This window comes from Salmo salar, chromosome 10 (assembly GCF_965601325.2).
Source record: "Salmo salar chromosome 10, fSalSal1, whole genome shotgun sequence".
In the NCBI taxonomy this organism is placed as follows: Eukaryota; Metazoa; Chordata; class Actinopteri; order Salmoniformes; family Salmonidae; genus Salmo; species Salmo salar.
This window is the reverse complement of record NC_138300.1, coordinates 122,029,618-122,051,823: the sequence shown is the minus strand read 5'-3', so window position 1 is coordinate 122,051,823 and position 22,206 is coordinate 122,029,618. Positions and strand designations below refer to the sequence as shown.

General features: G+C 42.5%; 1 protein-coding gene across 1 annotated transcript in view; it reads left to right on the top strand.

Moving 5' to 3' along the window:
- Positions 1-22,206, top strand: part of LOC106561774 (disintegrin and metalloproteinase domain-containing protein 10) — a 49,401-nt gene that overhangs the window by 8,096 nt on the left and 19,099 nt on the right. The window contains exons 3-12 of the mRNA XM_045688573.2: positions 1,323-1,441; positions 3,236-3,394; positions 10,952-11,052; positions 11,592-11,741; positions 11,907-11,999; positions 12,271-12,454; positions 12,783-12,946; positions 20,265-20,448; positions 20,770-20,920; positions 21,183-21,366. Coding sequence (XP_045544529.1) covers positions 1,323-1,441; positions 3,236-3,394; positions 10,952-11,052; positions 11,592-11,741; positions 11,907-11,999; positions 12,271-12,454; positions 12,783-12,946; positions 20,265-20,448; positions 20,770-20,920; positions 21,183-21,366 — 1,489 coding nt within the window. The remainder of the gene's footprint in view (positions 1-1,322; positions 1,442-3,235; positions 3,395-10,951; positions 11,053-11,591; positions 11,742-11,906; positions 12,000-12,270; positions 12,455-12,782; positions 12,947-20,264; positions 20,449-20,769; positions 20,921-21,182; positions 21,367-22,206) is intronic.

The window sequence follows — 22,206 nt, the reverse complement described above, 5'->3', positions numbered from 1 at the left end:
GTACACATGGTCGAACTGAAATGTAGCTTTCCTCTTTATCCCTACCCCTCCGAATGACAGGAATAAGGAATAACACATACAGGTTGTAGAGGTGTCTGTCCCTGTGTTGTGTTCACCTCTTTGGGGATTTATTTTGTGGGAGAAGTCAGTGATGTTGGCCAACTTCAAAATTCTCTCCTTTTTACTGTTAAGTGTTTGAGGAGATATACAGAACGTAATGAATTTCCTTCTTCAATTATTTACATTTTTCTTCCCAACATCGTTTAATATGCAGGAAAGCCGAACCTTTTTTTTTTTTTTTTTTTTTTTTAAAGATGACCTCATTTTGCTGTTGGAGTTGGAAATAATGTTGCATTGCCCTTATACGGTCAGAAAATAGATTTGAATTTAATTTTCTGCTGGGCCAATACCCTTGTCTTTTATCCCTCTGCCTCTCTTTTTCATTTTCATTCTTCTCCCCTGAGTCCTGTGAAATATAGGTCTAGTTCCATCCAGAGTTTAAAAAAAAAAAATTGTATTCTTAATGATTTATTTGACCTTTTTTTTTTTAATTTGACCTTTTGTTTATGTTATCAGGTAGGACCTATGTTATTCTGAACACCGACACACTCTATAATAACAACCTGAATCATAGTGTTGCCATTTCCAGACTATTGAAATAGATTCTATAGAACGGAAATTCTATGGTTTATATTTCTATGATTCAGAGACTCACTCCCAGGCCTGAAGGAACCACGTTTTAGTGCCACGTGTTAATAACATAGTACAGGGTGACAGGAGAAAAGGATGTTTGAGATGAGACTCTTATATCACGAGCCATTGAAACACCATGTAACTGAAACGTTGAATCTCAGTGGGTCTATTCAGAATGTAATGGTTGTCAACCACATGTTTTGTTGTTGTTGCTCTACATTGTAATAGAACATAACACTGATAAACAAGCCATTTTATAAAGGTTGTTTCAGGACGTGTCTTCCAGACTTTGCTAGGTTTTTTTTTTTTCTTCTTCTCCAGATCTGTCTCCCCTGATCCACTAAACACCTCATGTCTTAGTGTTACTAAGGCCTGTGTTTTTTTAATTCCTTTGGCTTCTGTCATGGATATACTGTGGACCCCAGGAAGACTAGCTGCTGAATCAGTAACAGCTACTGGGGATTCTTATAAATTAAACTAAACATCATTTTATATATAAATCAGGTGATTGTTTATTTAATATGTCAATGCGTTTGTATATCTGTCCCTCCTCAAATAAAACCGTACAGAAATGTGGCGCGAATGACTGAATGACTTGGTACTAAACCTTCTCTGTTTCTGTCTGTCAGACATTTTAACCTGAGGATGAAAAGAGACACCGGTCTATTTGCTGAGGACCTGAAGGTGGACATGGGAGGCCAGGAGGTGATCTATGACACCTCTCACATTTACACAGGACAAATATATGGTGAGACTAGAGGACACTTCACCTCATATGTCTGTTTCTGTGTTCCTTCTATGTGTTTTATATCTAACCCTGGCCTGTATGCTACATTAATGTTCCTTCTATGTGTTATATATCTAACCCTGGCCTGTATGCTACATTAATGTTCCTTCTATGTGTTATATATCTAACCCTGGCCTGTATGCTACATTAATGTTCCTTCTATGTGTTATATATCTAACCCTGGCCTGTATGCTACAATAATGTTCCTTCTATGTGCTTTATATCTAACCCTGCCCTGTATGTTACATTAATGTTCCTTCTATGTGTTATATATCTAACCCTGGCCTGTATGCTACAATAATGTGGCCTGTATGTTACATTCATGTTCCTTCTATGTGTTATATATCTAACCCTGGCCTGTATGCTACATTAATGTTCCTTCTATGTGTTATATATCTAACCCTGGCCTGTATGCTACATTAATGTTCCTTCTATGTGGTATATATCTAACCCTAGCCTGTATGCTACATTCATGTTCCTTCTATGTGTTATATATCTAACCCTGGCCTGTATGCTACATTAATGTTCCTTCTATGTGTTATATATCTAACCCTGGCTTGTATGCTACATTAATGTTCCTTCTATGTGGTATATATCTAACCCTGGCCTGTATGCTACATTAATGTTCCTTCTATGTGGTATATATCTAACCCTAGCCTGTATGCTACATTAATGTTCCTTCTATGTGTTATATCTAACCCTGGCCTGTATGCTACATTAATGTTCCTTCTATGTGTTATATATCTAACCCTGGCTTGTATGCTACATTAATGTTCCTTCTATGTGGTATATATCTAACCTTGGCCTGTATGCTACATTAATGTTCCTTCTATGTGTTATATATCTAACCCTAGCCTGTATGCTACATTAATGTTCCTTCTATGTGTTATATATCTAACCCTGGCCTGTATGCTACATTAATGTTCCTTCTATGTGTTATATATCTAACCCTGGCCTGTATGCTACATTAATGTTCCTTCTATGTGTTATATATCTAACCCTGGCCTGTATGCTACATTAATGTTCCTTCTATGTGTTATATATCTAACCCTGGCCTGTATGCTACAATAATGTTCCTTCTATGTGCTTTATATCTTACCCTGCCCTGTATGTTACATTAATGTTCCTTCTATGTGTTATATATCTAACCCTGGCCTGTATGCTACAATAATGTGGCCTGTATGTTACATTCATGTTCCTTCTATGTGTTATATATCTAACCCTGGCCTGTATGCTACATTAATGTTCCTTCTATGTGTTATATATCTAACCCTGGCCTGTATGCTACATTAATGTTCCTTCTATGTGTTATATATCTAACCCTGGCCTGTATGCTACATTAATGTTCCTTCTATGTGGTATATATCTAACCCTGGCCTGTATGCTACATTAATGTTCCTTCTATGTGGTATATATCTAACCCTAGCCTGTATGCTACATTAATGTTCCTTCTATGTGTTATATATCTAACCCTAGCCTGTATGCTACATTAATGTTCCTTCTATGTGTTATATATCTAACCCTGGCTTGTATGCTACATTAATGTTCCTTCTATGTGTTATATATCTAACCCTGGCCTGTATGCTACATTAATGGACAGGTCCAGGTAGTCTCTCTCAGTCTGTTTCTTCTGTTAGGGCTCTATTTATACTGGCCTCCACTCCAGCTGTTCCAGGGGTTTTTCAGATGAAGCTTGATTCTGTATTTAGAATAGGGTGTTGAGGTCTTGTATCACACTGCTTTCTCAATCTCCAGGTGAAAAGGGCACACTGAGCCATGGTTCGGTGGTGGATGGCAAGTTCGAGGGCTTCATCCAAACGTACCAGGGGACGTTCTACGTAGAGCCAGCGGAGAGATACCTGAAGGACAGGGACGTTCCCTTCCACTCCGTTATCTACCACGAGGACGACGTCAGTGAGTACTGTGGTTGTGTGTGTGTGTGTGTGTGTGTGTGTGTGTGTGTGTGTGGTGGGGGCCAAAGACGTACCCTAACACTCTTTACACCCAATCCTCTACTGCTTCTGTCCCCATACAAACACACAGGCTTTGGTGTACCTTTTTGACATATTTTAATTGTGTGAGTGCATGCTTGTTCCTGTTCCATCTGGAGGATAGAGACAGGCTCAGTGCTGACCCCTAGGGAGAGGAGACACTCATTAGCTGAGTGACTGGGTGTATTAAAAAAAAAAAAAAAAGCCCTCTCAATCTGATTGGCCTTCAGGCCTGTCAAATCAACCGCTGATGCCGACCAATCAACTCCAACTCAGCTGTTCCACTGTTCATACCAGACCTTATTCCTTTGTTCCATGTGCTATCAAAACGCAGCCTGCGGAGACGAGGTGGGGTCCTGGTGAAGCCCCTCCGTTCTATTGGCAAATGTCCAGTCACTGGAGAATAAGACGGATGAGCTTTGTTCCAGAGTCTCCGATCAGAGAGACTTGAAAAGCTACAATGTTATATGTCTTACTGAAACGAGGCTGAATCAGACGGTAAAAAGGACAGTGAGTTTTTATTTATTTTTCCTTCATAAATAACAACTGGTGTGCTGTTTCCAGTGTGAAGGAAATCTGGAGCTTTTACTCACCTGCTCCACCATCTGTAATTATCACGGCAGCTGCAGTCTGATCCTGCTGCTGTGGACGTCAAACGTTCTGGCTTGAGATATACTGTAACCTAATGGAACACTGGTCACTTTTAATAATATTTACATGCTGTTTTGCCCACTTCATATGTATATACTGAATTCTGGTCAAGTTCATCCTATTCAACTATTATTGTACATATACTATTGTATCCATGTATTTTTTTACGTTACAGCCTTATTCTAAAATGGATTAAATAAATATTTTTCCTCCTCAATTACACACAATACCCCATAATGACAAAGCAAAAACGTTTTTTTTATTTTTTTTTTATTGCACATTTTATAAAACGTAAACAGATACAGTTGAAGTGGGAAGTTTACATACACTTAGGTTGGAGTCATTTAACCTCGTTTTTCAACCACTCCACAAATTTCTTGTTAACAAACTAGAGTTTTGGCAAGTCGGTTAGGACATCTACTTTGTGCATCACACAAGTAATCTTTCCAACAATTGTTTACAGACAGATTATTTCACTTTTAATTCACTGTATCACAATTCCAGGGGGTCAGAAGTTTACATACACTAAGTTGACTGTGCCTTTAAACAGCTTGGAAAATTCCAGAAAATGATGTCATGGCTTTAGAAGCTTCTGATAGGCTAATTGACATAATTTGAGTCAATTGGAGGTGTACCTGTGGATGTATTTCAAGGCCTACCTTCAAACTCAGTGCCTCTTTGCTTGACATCATGGGAAAATCTAAATAAATCTGTCACGACCTCAGAAAAAAAAATTGTAGACCTCCACAAGTCTGGTTCATCCTTGGGAGCAATTTCCAAACGCCTGAAGGTACCTCGTTCATCTGTACAAACAATAGTACACAAGTATAAACACCATGGGACCACGTAGCCGTCATACTGCTCAGGAAGGAGACGCGTTCTGTCTCCTAGAGATAAACGTACTTTGATGCGAAAAGTGCAAATCAAACCCAGAACAACAGTAAAGGACCTTGTGAAGATGCTGGAGGAAATGGGTACAAAAGTTTCTATATCCACAGTAAAACAAGTCCTATATCGACATAACCTGAAAGGCCGCTCATCAAGGAAGAAGCCACTGCTCCCAAACCGCCATAAAAAAGCCAGACTACGGTTTGCAACTGGACATGGGGACAAAGATCGTACTTTTTGGAGAAATGTCCTCTGGTCTGATGAAACAAAAATAGAACAGCCAAACAGTTCTATGTTTGGAGGAAAAGGGGGGAGGCTTACAAGCCGAAGAACACCCTACCAACCGTGAAGCACGGGGGTGGCAGCATCATGTTGTGGAGGTGCTTTGCTGCAGGAGGGACTGGTGCACTTCACAAAATAGATGGGATCATGAGAAGGAAAATGATGTGGATATATTGAAGCAACATCTCAAGACATCAGTCAGGAAGTTAAAGCTTGGTCACAAATGGGTCTTCCAAATGGACAATGACCCCAAGAATACTTCCAAAGTTGTGATAAAATGGCTTAAAGACAACAAAGTCAAGGTATTGTAGTGGCCATCACAAAGCCCTGACCTCAACCCTATAGACAATTTGTGGGCAGAACTGAAAAAGCATGTGCGAGCAAGGAGGCCTACAAACCTGACTCAGTTACACCAGCTCTGTCAGGAGGAATGGGCCAAAATTCACCCAACTTATTGTGGGAAGCTTGTGGAAGGCTACCCAAAACGTTTGACCCAAGTTAAACAATTTAAAGGCAATGCTACCAAATACTAATTGAGTGTATGTAAACTTCTGACCCACTGGGAATGTGATGAAAGAAATAAATGCTGAAAGAAATAATTCTCTCTACTATTATTCTGACATTTCACGTTCTTAAAATAAAGTGGTGATCCTAACTGACCTAAGACAGGGAATTTTTACTAGGATTACCGTAAATTCCGGACTATAAGCCGCAACTTTTTTCCCAGCTTTGAACCTCGCGGCTTAAACAATGACGCGGCTAATATATGGATTTTTCCTGCTTTCAATTTTTTTTTCTCCAAAAAAACACATTCTGTGAGGTGCTCAGTTTTTTGGCGGCATGAAGCTTTCATTAGATCAATGAAATTGCCGAACGGGTTAAGGTCAAACAAATTTTTTGTTTACTGTTTAGATTAAATCGAGCGCTCTCAAACTTCCCATCAAAGACACGGAGAAATGCATATGATGCAGCTTTCAAGTTGAAGGCGATTGATCTGGCTGTTGGAAAAGGAAATAGAGCTGCTGCACAGGAGCTTGGTCTTAATGAGTCGATGATAAGACGTTGGAAACAGCAGCGTGAGGAATTGACTCAGTGCAAAAAGACAACTAAAGCTTACTGCTAATTTTTTATTTTTTGTTACAAGCCGTGTTTCGTTAACCTACTTAAAATTAAAAAAATAATAATAAAAAAATATATTAAAAAAAAATATATATATATATATATATATTCTACCCACATAATGTCTATATATTCCATAGCATATAAAATACCAGTCAAAAATGTGGACACACCTACTCGTTGACGTTTTTTATTTATTTATTTTATTTTTTATTTTTTACTATTTTCTACATTGTAGAATAATAGTGAAGACATCAAAACTATGAAATAACACACAGAATCATGTAGTAACCAAAAAAGTGTTAAACAAGTCAAAATATATTTTACATTTGAGATTCTTCAAAGTAGCCACCCTTTTCCTTGATGACAGCTTTGCAAACTCTTGGTATTCTCTCAACCAGCTTTATGAGGAATGCTTTTCCAACTGTCTTGAAGGAGTGCCCACAAGGGCGAGTATCTCCTTCCAGAGAGACATCAGGGATTGTAACATACTCGGTTTCACGGAATCATGGCTCTCTCCGGATATACTGTCCCCATCCGTACAGCCAGCTGGGTTCTCAGTTCATCACGCAGACAGGAATAAAGAACTCTCTGGGAAGAAGAAAGGTGGGGGTGTATGTTTCATGATTAACTACTCGTGGTGTGATTGTGATGATGTACTGGAACTAAAGTCCTTTTGTTCACCCGACCTAGAATACCTCACAATCAAATGCCGACCGTATTACCTCACAAGATAATTATCTTAGGTTATAGTCACAGCCGTATATATTCCCCTTCAAGCCTATACCACAACGGCCCTCAAGGAACTACACTGGACTTCATGCAAGCTGGAAACCACATATCCTGTGGCCGCATTTATTGGGATTTTAAAAAGCAAATTTTGAGGAAAATGCTACCTAAGTTCTACCAACACATTGACTGGACAAAAAAACAGAAAAACACTGGACCACTGCCCTCTCGAGATGTCTACAAGGCCCTCCCCTGACCTGCCTTCGACAAATCAAATCACAACTCCATTTTTCTCCTGCCTTCCTATAGGTGCCTGTGTAGACAAAGAGGCAGATGATCATGCCGACGGTGACCACACCTCCCCAGGGCTCGAGTTCACTCCTCATGCTTCCTCCTCCGACTAGTAAGACATTTAAACGTATTAACCCTCGCAAGGCTGCCGGCCCAGACGGCATCCCTAGCCACCACCTCAGGGCATGCGCAGACCAGCTGGCTGGGTTGTTTACGGATATATTCAATCTCTTCCTATCCCAGTCTGCTGTCCCCACTTGCTTCAAGATGTCCACCATCGTTCTTTTACCCAAGAAAGCAACATTTATTTAACCTTTATTTAACTAGGCAAGTCAGTTAAGAACAAATTATTATTTACAATGACGGCCTAGGAACAGTGGGTTAGCTGCCTTGTCCAGCGGCAGAACGACAGATTTTTCCCTTGTCAGCTCAGGGATTCAATCTAGCAACCTTTCGGTTACTGGCCCAACGCTCTAACCACTAGGCTACTTGCCGCCCCACTAAAGGTAACTGCACTAAATGACTATCGCCCCGTAGCTCTCACTTCTGTCATCATGAAGTGTTTCAAGAGGCTAGTTAAAGATCATAAGACAAGAGGAATACCTATCTAAGAATGCTGTTCATTGACTATAGCTCAACATTCAACACAATAGTACCCTCCAAACTCATCATTAACCTCAGGGCCCTGGGTCTGAAACCCGCCCTGTTCAAGTGGGTCCTGGACTTCCTGACGGCCCGCCCACAGGTGGTGAAGGTAGGAAACAACACCTCCACTTCGCTGATCCTCAACACTGGGGCCCCACAAGGGTGTGTTATCAGCCCCTTCCTGTACTCCCTGTTCACCCATGACTCCGACGCCATGCACGCCTCCAACACAATCATTAAGATTTCAGACGACACAACAGTAGTAGGCCTGATTTACCAACAATGACGAGACAGCCTACAGGGAGGAGGTGAGGGCCCTGGGAGAGTGTTGCCAGAAAAATAACCTCTCACTCAACGTCAACAAAACAAAGGAGCTGATCGAAACAGCAGGGAGAACGCCCCTATCCACATCGACGGGACCGCAATGAAGAAGGTGGAAAGCTTCGAGTTCCTCGGCGTACATCACTGACGATCTGAAATGGTCCACCCACACACAGTGTGGTGAAGAAGGCGCAACAGCGCCTCTTCAACCTCAGGAAGCTGAGGAAATTTGGTTTGGCCCCTAAAATCCTTACAAGCTTTTACAGATGCACAATTGAGACCATCCTGTCGGGCTGTATCACTGCCTGGTACGGCAACTGCACCGTCCTCAACCGCAAGGCTCTCCAGAGGGTAGTGCGGTCTGCACAACGCATCACCGGGGGCAACCTACCTGCCCTACATGACACCTACAGCGGCCGATGTCACAGGAAGGCCAAAAAGATCATCAAGGACAACAACCACCCGAGCCACGTTCTGTCCACCCCGCTATCATCTAGAAAGTGAGGTCAGTACAGGTGTACTGACCTCGGACCGAGAGACAGCATCTATCTCATGGCCATCAGACTGTTAAGTAGCCATCACTGCCCGGCTTCCACCCTGTTATGCAACCCTGCACCTTAGAGGCTGCTGCTCTATATACATAGGCTTGGCATCACTGGCCACTTTAATATTGAAACACTAGTCACTTTAATAATGTTTCCATACAGCTTTACTCATATGTGTATATACTGTTTTCTATACTACTGTATTTTAGTCAATGCCACTCCAACGTTGCTCGATCTAATATTTATATATTTCTTAATTCATTCTTTTAATTTTAGATTTGTGTGTATTGTTGTGAATTGTTAGATACTACTGCACTGTTGGAGCTAGGAACACAAGCATTTCGCTACACCATCTGCTAAATATGTGTATGTGACCAATACAATTTGATTTGATTTGACATATGCTGAGCACTTGTTGGCTGCTTTTCCTTCACTCTGTGGTCCAACTCATCCCAAACCATCTCAATTGGGTTGAGGTCGAGTGATTGTGGAGGCCAGGTTATCTGATGCAGCATTCCATGACTCTCCTTCTTGGTCAAATAGCCCTTACACAGCCTGGAGGTGTGTTGGTTCATTGTCCTGTTGAAAAACAAATGATAGTCCCACTAAGCGCAAACCAGATGGGATGGCGTATCCCTGCAGAATGCTGTGGTAGCCATGTTGGTTAAGTGTGCCTTGAATTCTAAATAAATAACTGACAGTGTCATCAGCAAAGCACCACCACACCTCCTCCTCCATGCTTCATGGTGGGAACTACTCATGCAGAGATCATCGGTTCACCTACTCACAAAGACACGGGGGTTGGAACCAAACATCTCAAATTTGGACTCATCAGACCAAAGCCAATTCCTCCTTTGGCCGTCTCTCCTTCCAGTTCTCTGCTGCCAATGACTGGAACGAACTACAAAAATCTCTGAAACTGGAAACACTTATCTCCCTCACTAGCTTTAAGCACCAGCTGTCAGCAGCTCACAGATCACTGCACCTGTACATAGCCCATCTGTAAACAGCCTAAATAACTACCTCTTCCCCTACTGTATTTATTTATTTATTTTGCTCCTTTGCACCCCATTATTTCTATTTCTACTTTGCACTTTCTTCCACTACAAATCTACCATTCCAGTGTTTTACTTGCTATATTGCATTTACTTTGCCACCATGGCCTTTTTTTGGCCTTTACCTCCCTTATCTCACCTCATTTGCTCACATTGTATATAGACTTATTTTTCTACTGTATTATTGACTGTATGTTTGTTTTTCTCCATGTGTTGTTGTATGTGTCGAACTGCTTTGCTTTATCTTGGCCAGGTCGCAATTGTAAGTGAGAACTTGTTCTCAACTAGTCTACCTGGTTAAATAAAGGACTTGATCTCAACTAACCAACCTGGTTAAATAAAGATGAAATAAATAAATACAATTAAATTTCCTCCAGTCTAATGTACATTGCTCCTGTTTCTTGGCCCAAGCAAGTCTCTTCTTATTATTGGTGTCCTTTAGGAGTGGTTTCTTTGCAGCAATTCGACCATGAAGGCCTGATTCACTCACTCCTCTGAAGAGTTAATGTTGAGATGTGTCTGTTACTTGAACTCTGTGAAGCATTTATTTGGGCTGCAATTTCTGAGGCTGGTAACTCTAATGAGCTTATCGTCTGCATCAGAGTTAACTCTGGGTCTTCCTTTCCTGTGGCGGTCCTCATGAGAGCCAGTTTCATCAAAGCGCTTGATGGGTTTTTTGCGACTGCACTTGAAGAAACTTTTGAAGTGCTTGAAATTTTCCAGATTTACTGACCTTCTTCATGTCATAAAGTAATGATGAACTGTCGTTTTGTCTTTGCTTATTTGAGCTGTTCTTGCCATAATATGGACTTGGTCTTTTACCAAATAGAGCTATCTTCTGTATACCACCCCTTACTTTGTCACGACACAACAAGGTGTAGAATGAGTGAGATTTATATGAGCTTTTAGTGGAAAATGTTATCTAAACAATTCATGTCCATCTCTCTCCCCTAGACTACCCCCATAAGTATGGTCCGGGGGGGGGCTGTGCCGACCACTCAGTGTTTGAGAGGATGAAGAAATACCAAGCCACTGCCGTAGAGAAGCCAGACAAGGTGAATTAACACACTTTTTATTTTTTTTTATTTTTTAGGGTTGAACAATTTTCGTAACTTTCCCCGCAAAAAAATCCCTATGTTTTCCAGAAAATCCCAGTTGGAAGATTGCCTGAATCGGGAAGGGAAATCTGGTAAACCTGGGAGTTTTGGAAAAGTTATTGGAATTGTTTAACCCTACACATTATACGATAGTGATTCTCAAGGTAAGGAGCAGTAAGCATGGAACTGTAAGGGAAACAAATGCACTACTCATAGCTTTGTTTCCTCTATTGAACAATGTGATGATACTCCATGTAAGTATTTTTTTAATTGGAGTGGATACTAACACACTGCATATTGCATCAACTTCCTGCCTCAACATCTCATCTGAGCTTCAGCCCAAAAGGGGTTTATAACACTATAATACTATATAAGATAGTGGATTTATTATCCCCATGGAGAAATGTTGGTACAATACAGTCTACAATAACAATATTTAATCCTTTACATCTCTCTCCTCATCCTCCTCCTCTTCATCATCCTCCTCCTCTTCCCAGGAGCTCCATTCTGAGGAGGCGTCCAGTGATCCGGTGTTGCTGAGGAAGAGGAGGATGGCTCAGATAGAGAAGAACACCTGTCAGCTCTTCATCCAGACTGACCACCTCTTCTTCAAGTACTACAAGACCAGGGAAGCTGTTATCGCACAGGTGTACTGGATGACACACACACACACACACACACACACACACTAGTCCTCAATAACACCAAGTGGATGATGGGAAAACATGTCATCATTGCTTTCAAACGTTGCAGTTTTTTTCTATTCCATAATAATGATGTGAATACTGACGTATGTTGTCTCTCTGTTTCAGATTTCTAGTCACGTCAAGGCTATAGATGCCATCTACCAGGGAACAGACTTCATGGGCATCCGCAACATCAGCTTTATGGTCAAGAGGATACGGGTGAGTCCCTCCCTGCATAGTTGTTTGACTTTGTATAAATCAAATTAAATTATATTTCTAAAACCCTTTTTCACAAAAAAAAAACAGTTGTCATAAAGTACATTCCATTTTTAACGATTCAAAGTCTCAGCTGTCCCTCGGCCTCTTCTCCTCCTCTTTTAAACTTGTTAGTTCAGCAGTCATCACCATCACTTCCTGTTGTCTGTCATGATGTCACTTCCTGTTTCCACTTTATCTTATCTGTCTAACATGTGACCACTTCCTGCTCCAGATTAACACCACTACAGATGAACGGGACCGGTCCAACCCATTCCGCTTCGCTAACATCGGCGTAGAGAAGTTCCTGGAGCTGAACTCTGAGCAGAACCACGACGACTACTGTTTGGCCTACGTCTTCACCGACAGGGATTTTGATGATGGTGTCCTGGGTCTGGCCTGGGTCGGAGCTCCTGCAGGTCCATGACACTTCCTTGTCACTATTTACACACACATTACAGTTACACTTCTTACGCCCTTGGTAGATCAACGGCGGATATTACACGCTGGAATGACAGACGTTGTCACGGAATCAGTCAAGTCTTTCTGTCTTATGAAATTAGCCCTTATTCCTGTCTTTTTATTATTGAGCATCTCTCCTACTTTCTCTTGATTGCTGAGTCTTTTTATTTGATAGACTTGTGTTATCCAGTTTTGTATTTCCAAATTTGGGTTCATCATTATGTGTTTATTAAAGGATAATCCTACCCCTCACTAATACCTGTCTGTCTGTCTGTCTGTCCACAGGGAGTTCTGGAGGGATCTGTGAGAAGAGTAAGCTGTACTCTGACGGGAAGAAGAAGTCCCTGAATACCGGCATCATCACAGTGCAGAACTACGCCTCTCACGTCCCTCCTAAAGTGTCACACATCACCTTCGCACATGAAATAGGACACAACTTCGGCTCTCCTGTGAGTTCGATTCATTATTTATTTAACTAGGCAAGTCAGTTAAGAACAAATTCTCATTTTACAATGACAGTCTACCCCGGGCCCAACCGTAACCAGGTTGTGTGTGATACAGCCTGGAATCGAACCAGGGTCTGTAGTGACGCCTCTAGCTCTGAGATGCAGTGCCTTAGACCGCTGCGCCACTTGGGATAACCTAGGCTGATGATGGGAGATCTCATAGACTGTGTATACACAAGCAGCCCAAATCTTTATTTTTTTCCCCTCACTAATTGGTCTTTTGACAATATTTGGGCAAAAGATGAGAATTGGCCTGCCGTGTAAACACAGCCATAGAGCTCTTCTTTCTCTGTTTATCTGCTGTCTTTACTGGATGTAGAGATGCAACAGGAAATGTCATGTCTGGGAGTTGTAGTTTTGGTGTTTGTGTAAACTGTTACGAGCCTGTGAATCTTTTTTTTCCTTTTGAGGACAATTTATAAAACGTTTATTTTGACAGGGAAGTCATAATGAGACTAGTTTTCTCTTTTACAGATGAGTCCTGCATAAAATACATCAAACACAAAATATACAACATTACAAAACATATTAAGAAAAAACATACATTTTTCTTTATTTAACTAGGCACGTCAGTTAAGAACAAATTCTTATTTACAATGACGGCCTACACCAGCCAACGCTGGGGCCAATTGCGCGCCGTGCTATGGTACTCCCAATCACGGCCGGTTGTGGTACAACATGGATTTATCATCTCCGTTCATTACTAAACTGACCAAGGGGGGACCAGAACATCTCATTTCAGAGAGCTCTGTGAGTTGCAACATAAAAACTAAAATCAGCTTTACCCAACTCTGTGGAGACCGAAGGGGCCTCCAGTGTTACCCAAGCCTGAGACCGGGTTTTGGTCATGTGTCTAAATTGAATTAATGATGATAGATAGAGTGCCTTTGGAAAGTTACAGCCTTCTAAAAATGTATTAAAGTTTTGTTTTCTTCTTATCAATCTACACACAGTACCCCATAATGACATCACAGTGCCCCATAATGACATCACAGTACCCCATAATGACATCACAGTACCCCATAATGACAAAGCAAAAAGTTTGTTCGCTAATTTATTCAAATAATAACAAAAATCATATATACGTAAGTATTCATAGCCTTTACTCGGTACTTTGTTGAAGAACCTTTGGCAGCGATTGCAGCCTGGAGTCCTCTTGGGTATGACGTTACAAGCTTGTCACACCCGTATTTGGGAAGTTTCTCCCATTCTTCTCTGCAGATCCTCTCTAGCTCTGTCAGGTTGGATGGGGAGCGTTGCTGCACAGCTATTTTCAGGTCTCTCCAGAGATGTTCGATCGGGTTCAAGTCCGGGCTCTGGCTGGGTCACTCAAGGTCGTTCAGAGACTTGTCCCGAAGCCACTCCTGCATAGTCTTGGCTGTGTGCTTAGGGTCGTTGTCCTGTTGGAAGGTGAACCTTCGCCCCCAGTCTGAGGTCCTGAGCGCTCTGGAGCAGGTTTTCATCTCTCTGTACGCTCCGTTCATCTTTCCCTCGATCCTGACTGCTGAAAAACATCCCCACAGCATGATGCTGCCACCACCATGCTTCACCGTAGGGATGGTGCCAGGTTTCCTCCAGATGTGACGCTTGGCATTCAGGCCAAATCTGGGTGATATCAGACCAGAGAATCTTGTTTCTCACATCCCTGATCAAGGCCCTTCTCCCCCGATTGCTCAGTTTGGCCGGGCGGCCAGCTCTAGGAAGAGTCTTGGTGGTTCCAAACTTCTTCCATTTATGAATGATGGAGGCCACTGTGTTCTTGGGGACCTTCAATGCTGCAGAAATGTTTTGGTACCCTTCCCCAGATTTGTGCCTCGACACAATCCTGTCTCGGAGCTCTATGGACAATTCCTTCTACCCCATGGCTTGGTTTTTGGTCTGACATGCAATGTCAACTGTGGGACCTTATATAAACAGATGTCTGCCTTTCCAAATCATGTCCAATCAATTGAATTTACCACAGGTGAACTCCAATCAAGTTGTAGAAACATCTCAAAGATGATCAATGGAAACAGGATGCACCTGATAGTTTTTAATAAATTAGCACTGTTTTTGCTTTGTCATTATGGGGTATTGTGAGTAGTTTGCTGAAAAAAGTATATTTAATCCAGTTTAGAATAAGGCTGTAACATAACAAAATGTGGAAAAAGTCAAGGGCTCTGAATACTATCCATTATTGATGTCACTTGTTAAATCCACTTCTAAATCAAATCAAATGTTATTTGTCACATACACATGGTTAGCAGATGTTAATGCGAGTGTAGCGAAATGCTTGTGCTTCTAGTTCCGACCATGCAGTAATATCTAACAAGTAATCTAACAATTCCCCAACAACTACCTTATACACACAAGTGTAAAGGAATGATTAAGAATACGTACATAATAATATATGAATGAGTGATGGCCGAACGGCATAGGCAAGATGCAGTAGATGGTATAGAGTACAGTATATACATGATGAGTAATGTAGGGTATGTAAACATTATATAAAGTGGCATTGTTTAAAGTGGCTAGTGATACATTTATTACATACATTTTTAATTATTAAAGTGGCTGGAGTTGAGTCAGTATGTTGGCAGCAGCCACTCAATGTTAGTGATGGCTGTTTAACCTCTGGGAAATGTGGGACGCCGCGGTACACACTATCAACAGCCAGTGAAATAGCAGGGCGGCAAATTCAAAACAACAAAAATCTCATAATTCAAATTTCTCAAACATACAATTATTATACACCATTTTAAAGATAAGATGCTCCTTAATCCAACCACAGTGTCCGATTTCAAAAAGGCTTTACGGCGAAAGCATAACATTAGATTATGTTAGGACAGCGCCTAAACAAGAAAAACCACAGCCATTTTCCAAGCAAGGAGAGGCGTCACAAAAACCAGAAATACAGCTAAAATTAATCACTAACCTTTGATGATCTCCATCAGATGAGACTCCCAGGACTCAATGTTACAAAATGCATGTATGTTTTGTTCGATAAAGTTCATATTTATATCCATAAACCCCATTTTACATTGGCGTGTGATGTTCAGAAAATGTATTCCCACCAAAACCCTCCGGTGAATGAGCACATCAATTTACAAAAATACTCATCATAAACGTTGATAAAATATTAAACTGTTATTGAAAGAATTATACATACACTTCTCCTTAATGCAACCGCTGTGTCAGATTTTAAAATAGCTTTACAGCGAAAAAATATTCTGAGTACAGAGCTCAGCCATCAAAGCAAGCTATACAGTTACCCGCCAAGTTCTGGAGTCAACTAAACTCAGAATTAGTATTATAAATCTTCACTTACCTTTGCTGATCTTCGTCGGAATGCACTCCCAGGACTCCCACTTCCACAAGAAATTCGATAAACTCCATATTTATGTCCAAATACCTCCGTTTTGTTCGCGCGTTCAAATCACTAATCCAAAGGCATAACGCGCGAGCGCAAAACCAGAGACGAAAAGTAAAATAGTTCCATTACCGTTCGTAGAAACATGGCAAACAATGTTTACAATCCATCCTTAGGGTCTTTTTAACATAAAACTTCGATAATATTCAAACCGGACAATAGCGTATTCATTACACAGGAAAAAGAAGGAGCGGCGCGCCTGCGTGAGCGCGCAGTAAACAACTCGTTGGTCCCAGGCTTGAGTCAGCTCCTATTCTCTGCCCAGTAACAGTAGAAGCATAAAACAAGGTTCTAAAGACTGTTGACATCTAGTGGAAGCCTTAGAAAGTGCAAAATGACCCCACAGACACTGTAGTTTGGAAAGGCAATCAGTTCCTGGTTGGATTTTTTCTCAGGTTTCTGCCTGCCATATAAGTTCTGTTATATTCACAGACATCATTCAAACAGTTTTAGAAACGCCAGAGTGTTTTCTATCCAAATCTACTAATAATATGCATATCCTACCTTCTGGGCCCGAGTAGCAGGCAGTTTAATTTGGGCACGTCATTCATCTTAATTTCCGAATACTGCCCCCTGTCCCTAAAAAGTTAACAGTCTGATGGCCTTGAGATAGAAGCTGTTTTTCAGTCTCTCGGTCCCAGTTTTGATGCACCTGTACTGACCTCGCCTTCTGGATGGTAGTGGGGTGAACAGGCAGTGGCTCGGGTGGTTGTTGTCCTTGATTATCTTTTTGGCCTTCCTGTGACATCGGGTGGTGTAGGTTTCCTGGAGGGCAGGTAGTTTGCCCCCGGTGATGCGTTGTACAGACCTCACTACCCTCTGGAGAGCCTTACGGTTGAGGGCGGTGCAGTTGCCGTACCAGGCAGTGACACAGCTCGACAGGATGCTCTCGATTGTGCATCTGTAAACGTTTGTGAGTGTTTTGGTGACAAGCCGAATTTCTTCAGACTTCTGAGGTTGAAGAGGCGCTGCTGCGCCTTCTTCACCACACTGTCTGTGTGGGTGGACCATTTCAGTTTGTCCGTGATGTGTACGCCGAGGAACTTCAAACTTTCCACCCTCTCCACTACTCTCCCGTCGATGTGGATAGGGGGCTGCTCCCTCTGCTGTTTCCTGAAGTCCACAATCATCTCCTTTGTTTTGTTGACATTGAGTGTGAAGTTATTTTCCTGACACCACACTCCGAGGGCCCTCACCTCCTCCCTGTAGGCCGTCTCGTCGTTGTTGGTAATCAAGCCTACCACTGTAGTGTCGTCTGCAAACTTGATGATTGAGTTGGAGGCGTGCATGGCCACGCAGTCGTGGGTGAACAGGGACTATAGGAGAAGACTGAGAACGCACCCTTGTGGGGCCCCAGTGTTGAGGATCAGCGGGGTGGAGATGTTGTTTCCTACCCTCACCACCTCGGGGCGACCCGTCAGGAAGTCCAGGACCCAGTTGCACAGGGCGGGGTCGAGACCCAGGGTCTCAAGCTTAATGACGAGTTTGGAGGGTACAATGGTGTTAAATGCTGAGCTGTAATCGATGAACAGCATTCTTACATAGGTATTCCTCTTGTCCAGATGGGTTAGGGCAGTGTGCAGTGTGATTGCGATTGCGTCATCTGTGGACCTATTGGGCCGGTAAGCAAATTGGAGTGGGTCTAGGGTGTCAGGTAGGGTGGAGGTGATATGGTCCTTGACTAGTCTCTCAAACCACTTCATGATGATGGAAGTGAGTGCTACAGGGCGGTAGTCATTTAGCTCAGTTACCGTAGCTTTCTTGGGAACAGGAACAATGGTGGCCCTCTTGAAGCATGTGGGAACAGCAGACTGGGATAGGGATTGATTGAATATGTCTGTAAACACACCAGCCAGCTGGTCTGCGCATGCTCTCAGGCCGCGGCTGGGGATGCTGTCTGGGCCTGCAGCCTTGCGAGGGTTAACACGTTTAAATGTTTTACTCACGTTGGCTACAGAGAAGGAGAGCCTGCAGGTTTTGGTAGCGGGCCGTGTCAGTGGCACTGTATTGTCCCCAAAGCGAGCAAAGAAGTTGTTTAGTCTGTCTGGGAGCAAGACATCGTGGTCCGCGACGGGGCTGGTTTTTCTTTTGTAGTCCGTGATTGACTGTAGACCCTGCCACATACCTCTCGTGTCTGAGCCGTTGAATTGCGACTGTACTTTGTCTCTATACTGACGCTTAGCTTGTTTGATTGCCTTGCGGAGGGAAAAGCTACCCTGTTTGTATTCGGTCATGTTTCCGGTCACCTTGCCCTGATTTAAAAGCAGTGGTTCGCGCTTTCAGTTTTGCGCGAATGCTGCCATCATCTGTCAGTGTAGATGAAGGGGAGGAAACACGTTAAAGAAGGATCTTCAAGCCTTGAGACATTTGAGACATGGATTGTGTATGTGTGTCATTCAGAGGGTGAATGGGCAAGACAAAAAATGTAAGTGCCTTTGAACGGGGTATGGTAGTAGGTACCAGACACACCGGTTTGTGTCAAGAACTGCAACGCTGCTGGGTTTTTCACGTTCATCAGTTTCCTGTGTGTATCAAGAATGGTCCGCCACCCAAAGGACATCCAGCCAACTTGACACAACTGTGGGAAGGAGTGGAGTCAACATGGGCGAGCATCCCTCTTGAACGCTTTCGACACCTTGTAGAGTCCATGCCCTGACGAATTGAGGCTGTTCTGAAGGCAAAAGGGGGGGGGGGGGGATTCCTAATGTTTGGTGTACTCAGTATAGGAAGTTTTTGCATGAGTGCTTTGTAAATAAAAATAAAGAAACCGACCTTGAACTTGTAAAAGAAACCGACCTTGAACTTTTAAAAGAAAACCGACCTTGAACTTCAACTTCTTCACCAGCTCAGTGACATGTTTTTATTTATTATTATTTTTTTTTTTTATGACAGTTTGTCAACAGGCCAGATGCTAAGATATTTGTAGGAAGGATCTCGCTCATATTGTGTACCGTTCAAACTAGTCATTATAAATTAATTTAAGGCCTCCCGAATGGCGCAGCGGTCTAAGGCACTGCATTGCACTGTTGCGGCATCACTGGGGTTCGAATGGGAGTCCCATAGCGCGGCGCACAATTGGCCCAGCGACGTCCTGGTTAGAGGAGGGTTTGGTGGGGGGGCTTTACTTGGCTCATCGCGTTCTACCGACTCCTTGTTGTGGGCCGGGCGCCTGCAAGCTGATTTCGGTCATCAGTTGAGCGGTGTTTCCTCCGACACATTGGTGCAGCTGGCTTCCGGGTTAAGAAGCACGGCTTGGCGGGTCATGTTTCGGAGGACACATGACTTGACCTTCGCCTCTCCCGAGCCCGTTGGGGAGTTGCAGCGATGAGACAAGATCACAATTGGGGAGAAAAATTATAATAATAAAATAAATTCATTTAAATCTGGGTTATGGGACCTAGAAAAGGCATTTTGTTTGCATTGACCACTAACTTTAGCTCCAATAGTGACCTCTGCAGTCCTTGAAAAGTATTGGTCAACCGATAGAGCAATGGAATACAACACTGCATCATTGTATTTACAGCATTACCAATGTTATTTATATAGATTGAAAACACTAGTGGGCCGAGTATTGAACCTTGGGGAACCCCTTTTTGATGTAACTCAAGGAACTCCGATTTCACCCCATCTACCTTGATGGCCTGAGTTCTGTCATTGAGATAATTATGAAACCATCGGAACGCTACGCTACCAGGGACAGCTTATTCAAACGAATAACACAGGAGCACAATTATTTCTTTCTTCTAAGGCATTTGCAATGTAATTTACAACAAACATGGTAGCCATTAGTAGTACTATGTTTAAATCTATTCCAAAATCTAATTTGTCTCCATCCTCCCTCCCGCCCTACAGCATGACTCGGGGTCGGAGTGCACCCCGGGGGAGTCTAAGACCCAGGATAAGAAGGAGAAGGGGAACTACATCATGTACGCCCGGGCCACGTCAGGAGACAAGCTCAACAACAACAAGTTCTCCGTCTGTAGTGTCAGGAACATCAGTCAGGTCCTGGAGAAGAAGAGAGGAAGCTGCTTTGTCGGTACGTTTCCACTGCTGTCTATGGTGTTTGAGATTATTAGCCCTTAGTTTCAGATGGGAGTGTACTGTGTGTGTGTGTAAGGGGGTTTGCAGAATTCTGGAAACTTCCAAGGTTTTTAGGAAATCGCTGTTGGAGGATTCCCAGGAATCCTTCAACCTGGATTCCCTGGAAAGCCTTGGAATTTTGGTAAAGTATAGATGTTTGGAAATCTACGCTGTGTCACAGATCAAATGTGTTATTTGAAATGTAATTTCATAACGTGTGTGTGTGTGTGTGTGTGTGTGTGTGTGTGTGTGTGTTCTACCTGCCCCCTTCATGCAGAGTCAGGCCAGCCCATCTGTGGTAATGGGCTAGTGGAGCCAGGGGAGGAGTGTGACTGTGGATACAGCGATCAGTGCAGAGACCAGTGTTGCTATGACGCCGGGCAGCCTGACAACAGGAAGTGTAAACTAAAACCCAACAAAGTCTGCAGGTAAGATAAGATTATTTATTTTTTTAAAGCTGCCATACAGTACAATGCTACTCTGTTCTATTTTTTTTTTCTTTCTAACCTGTAGTGCAGGAAGTGACACAAACTAAGGGAAATAATCTCCTGCACACTTAGATCCCATTGCAAATGTCATGGGAATTAAATTACTAAAATTGCCATGGATTAAAGTGTGCAGAGGCTTATTTATGTAATTTGGTTATTTTAACCCCCCCCCCCCCCCCCTCTCTCTCTCTCCCACCCCCAGTCCTAGCCAGGGTCTGTGCTGTACTCCTGAGTGCTTCTATAAGGGTCGTAATGAGAAGTGTCGTGAAGAGTCTGAATGTGCTCATCAGGGCATGTGTAACGGAGGTACAGCTCAGTGCCCCACCTCTGAACCCAAGGCCAACTTCACCGCCTGTCACGGAGAGACTCAAGTTTGCCTCAACGGGGTGAGTGATTACTGGCCACCTTCAAGGTTGGGGTCAATTCAGAAACTATACCCAATTCCAAATATTCCTCATTGAAAAGCATTGAAGAGAATTGAAATTTCAGTGTACTTCCTGAATTTCAGTGTACTTCCTGAATTTCAGTGTACTTCCTGAACCCCCCCCCCCCAACACTACTGTCTGTCTGTACCAATTTATCAGTCACCACATATGAAGTTCCCTCCCTCACGGGAAAACTTAAAGGCTGAGTGCTAAATCAAATTGTATTGGTCACATACACATGGTTAGCAGATGTTAATGCAAGTGTAGCGAAATGCTTGTAATTGAATCGATAACAAAGCGGTCACCCCACCTCTGTTTTGAGTAAAAAGCTGAGGGATGGGCGTGGAGAAATGTAACCACTCTCAAATTCATGGACAGAGCTATGGAGGGCTGACCATCCATGATACAACCATTACAGTTTAACCATGTTATGGAGGGAGATGGACCAGAAGCAGTGTCTGTTTACGTTGGCATTGTTTACAAACATTGGGGTCAAACAGACTTCTATGTTGAGTTCTGATGTGGTACGACAGTTGAGGAATTTATAAGTTCTATTCTTCAAGAGTCAATGGGTGTACATATCATCAATTTATAAGTTCTATTCTTCAAGAGTCAATGGGTGTACATATCATCAATTTATAAGTCAAAAAATAGATGTAGCAACTAAGGATTCTAGCTTTAATTAGTAATTGCTTGATGCTGCTTGACTGTAATATTGTATACTTTACCTCAAGTACATTTACATTTTAGTCATTTAGCAGACGCTCTTATCCAGAGCGACTTACAGTAGTGAATGCATAC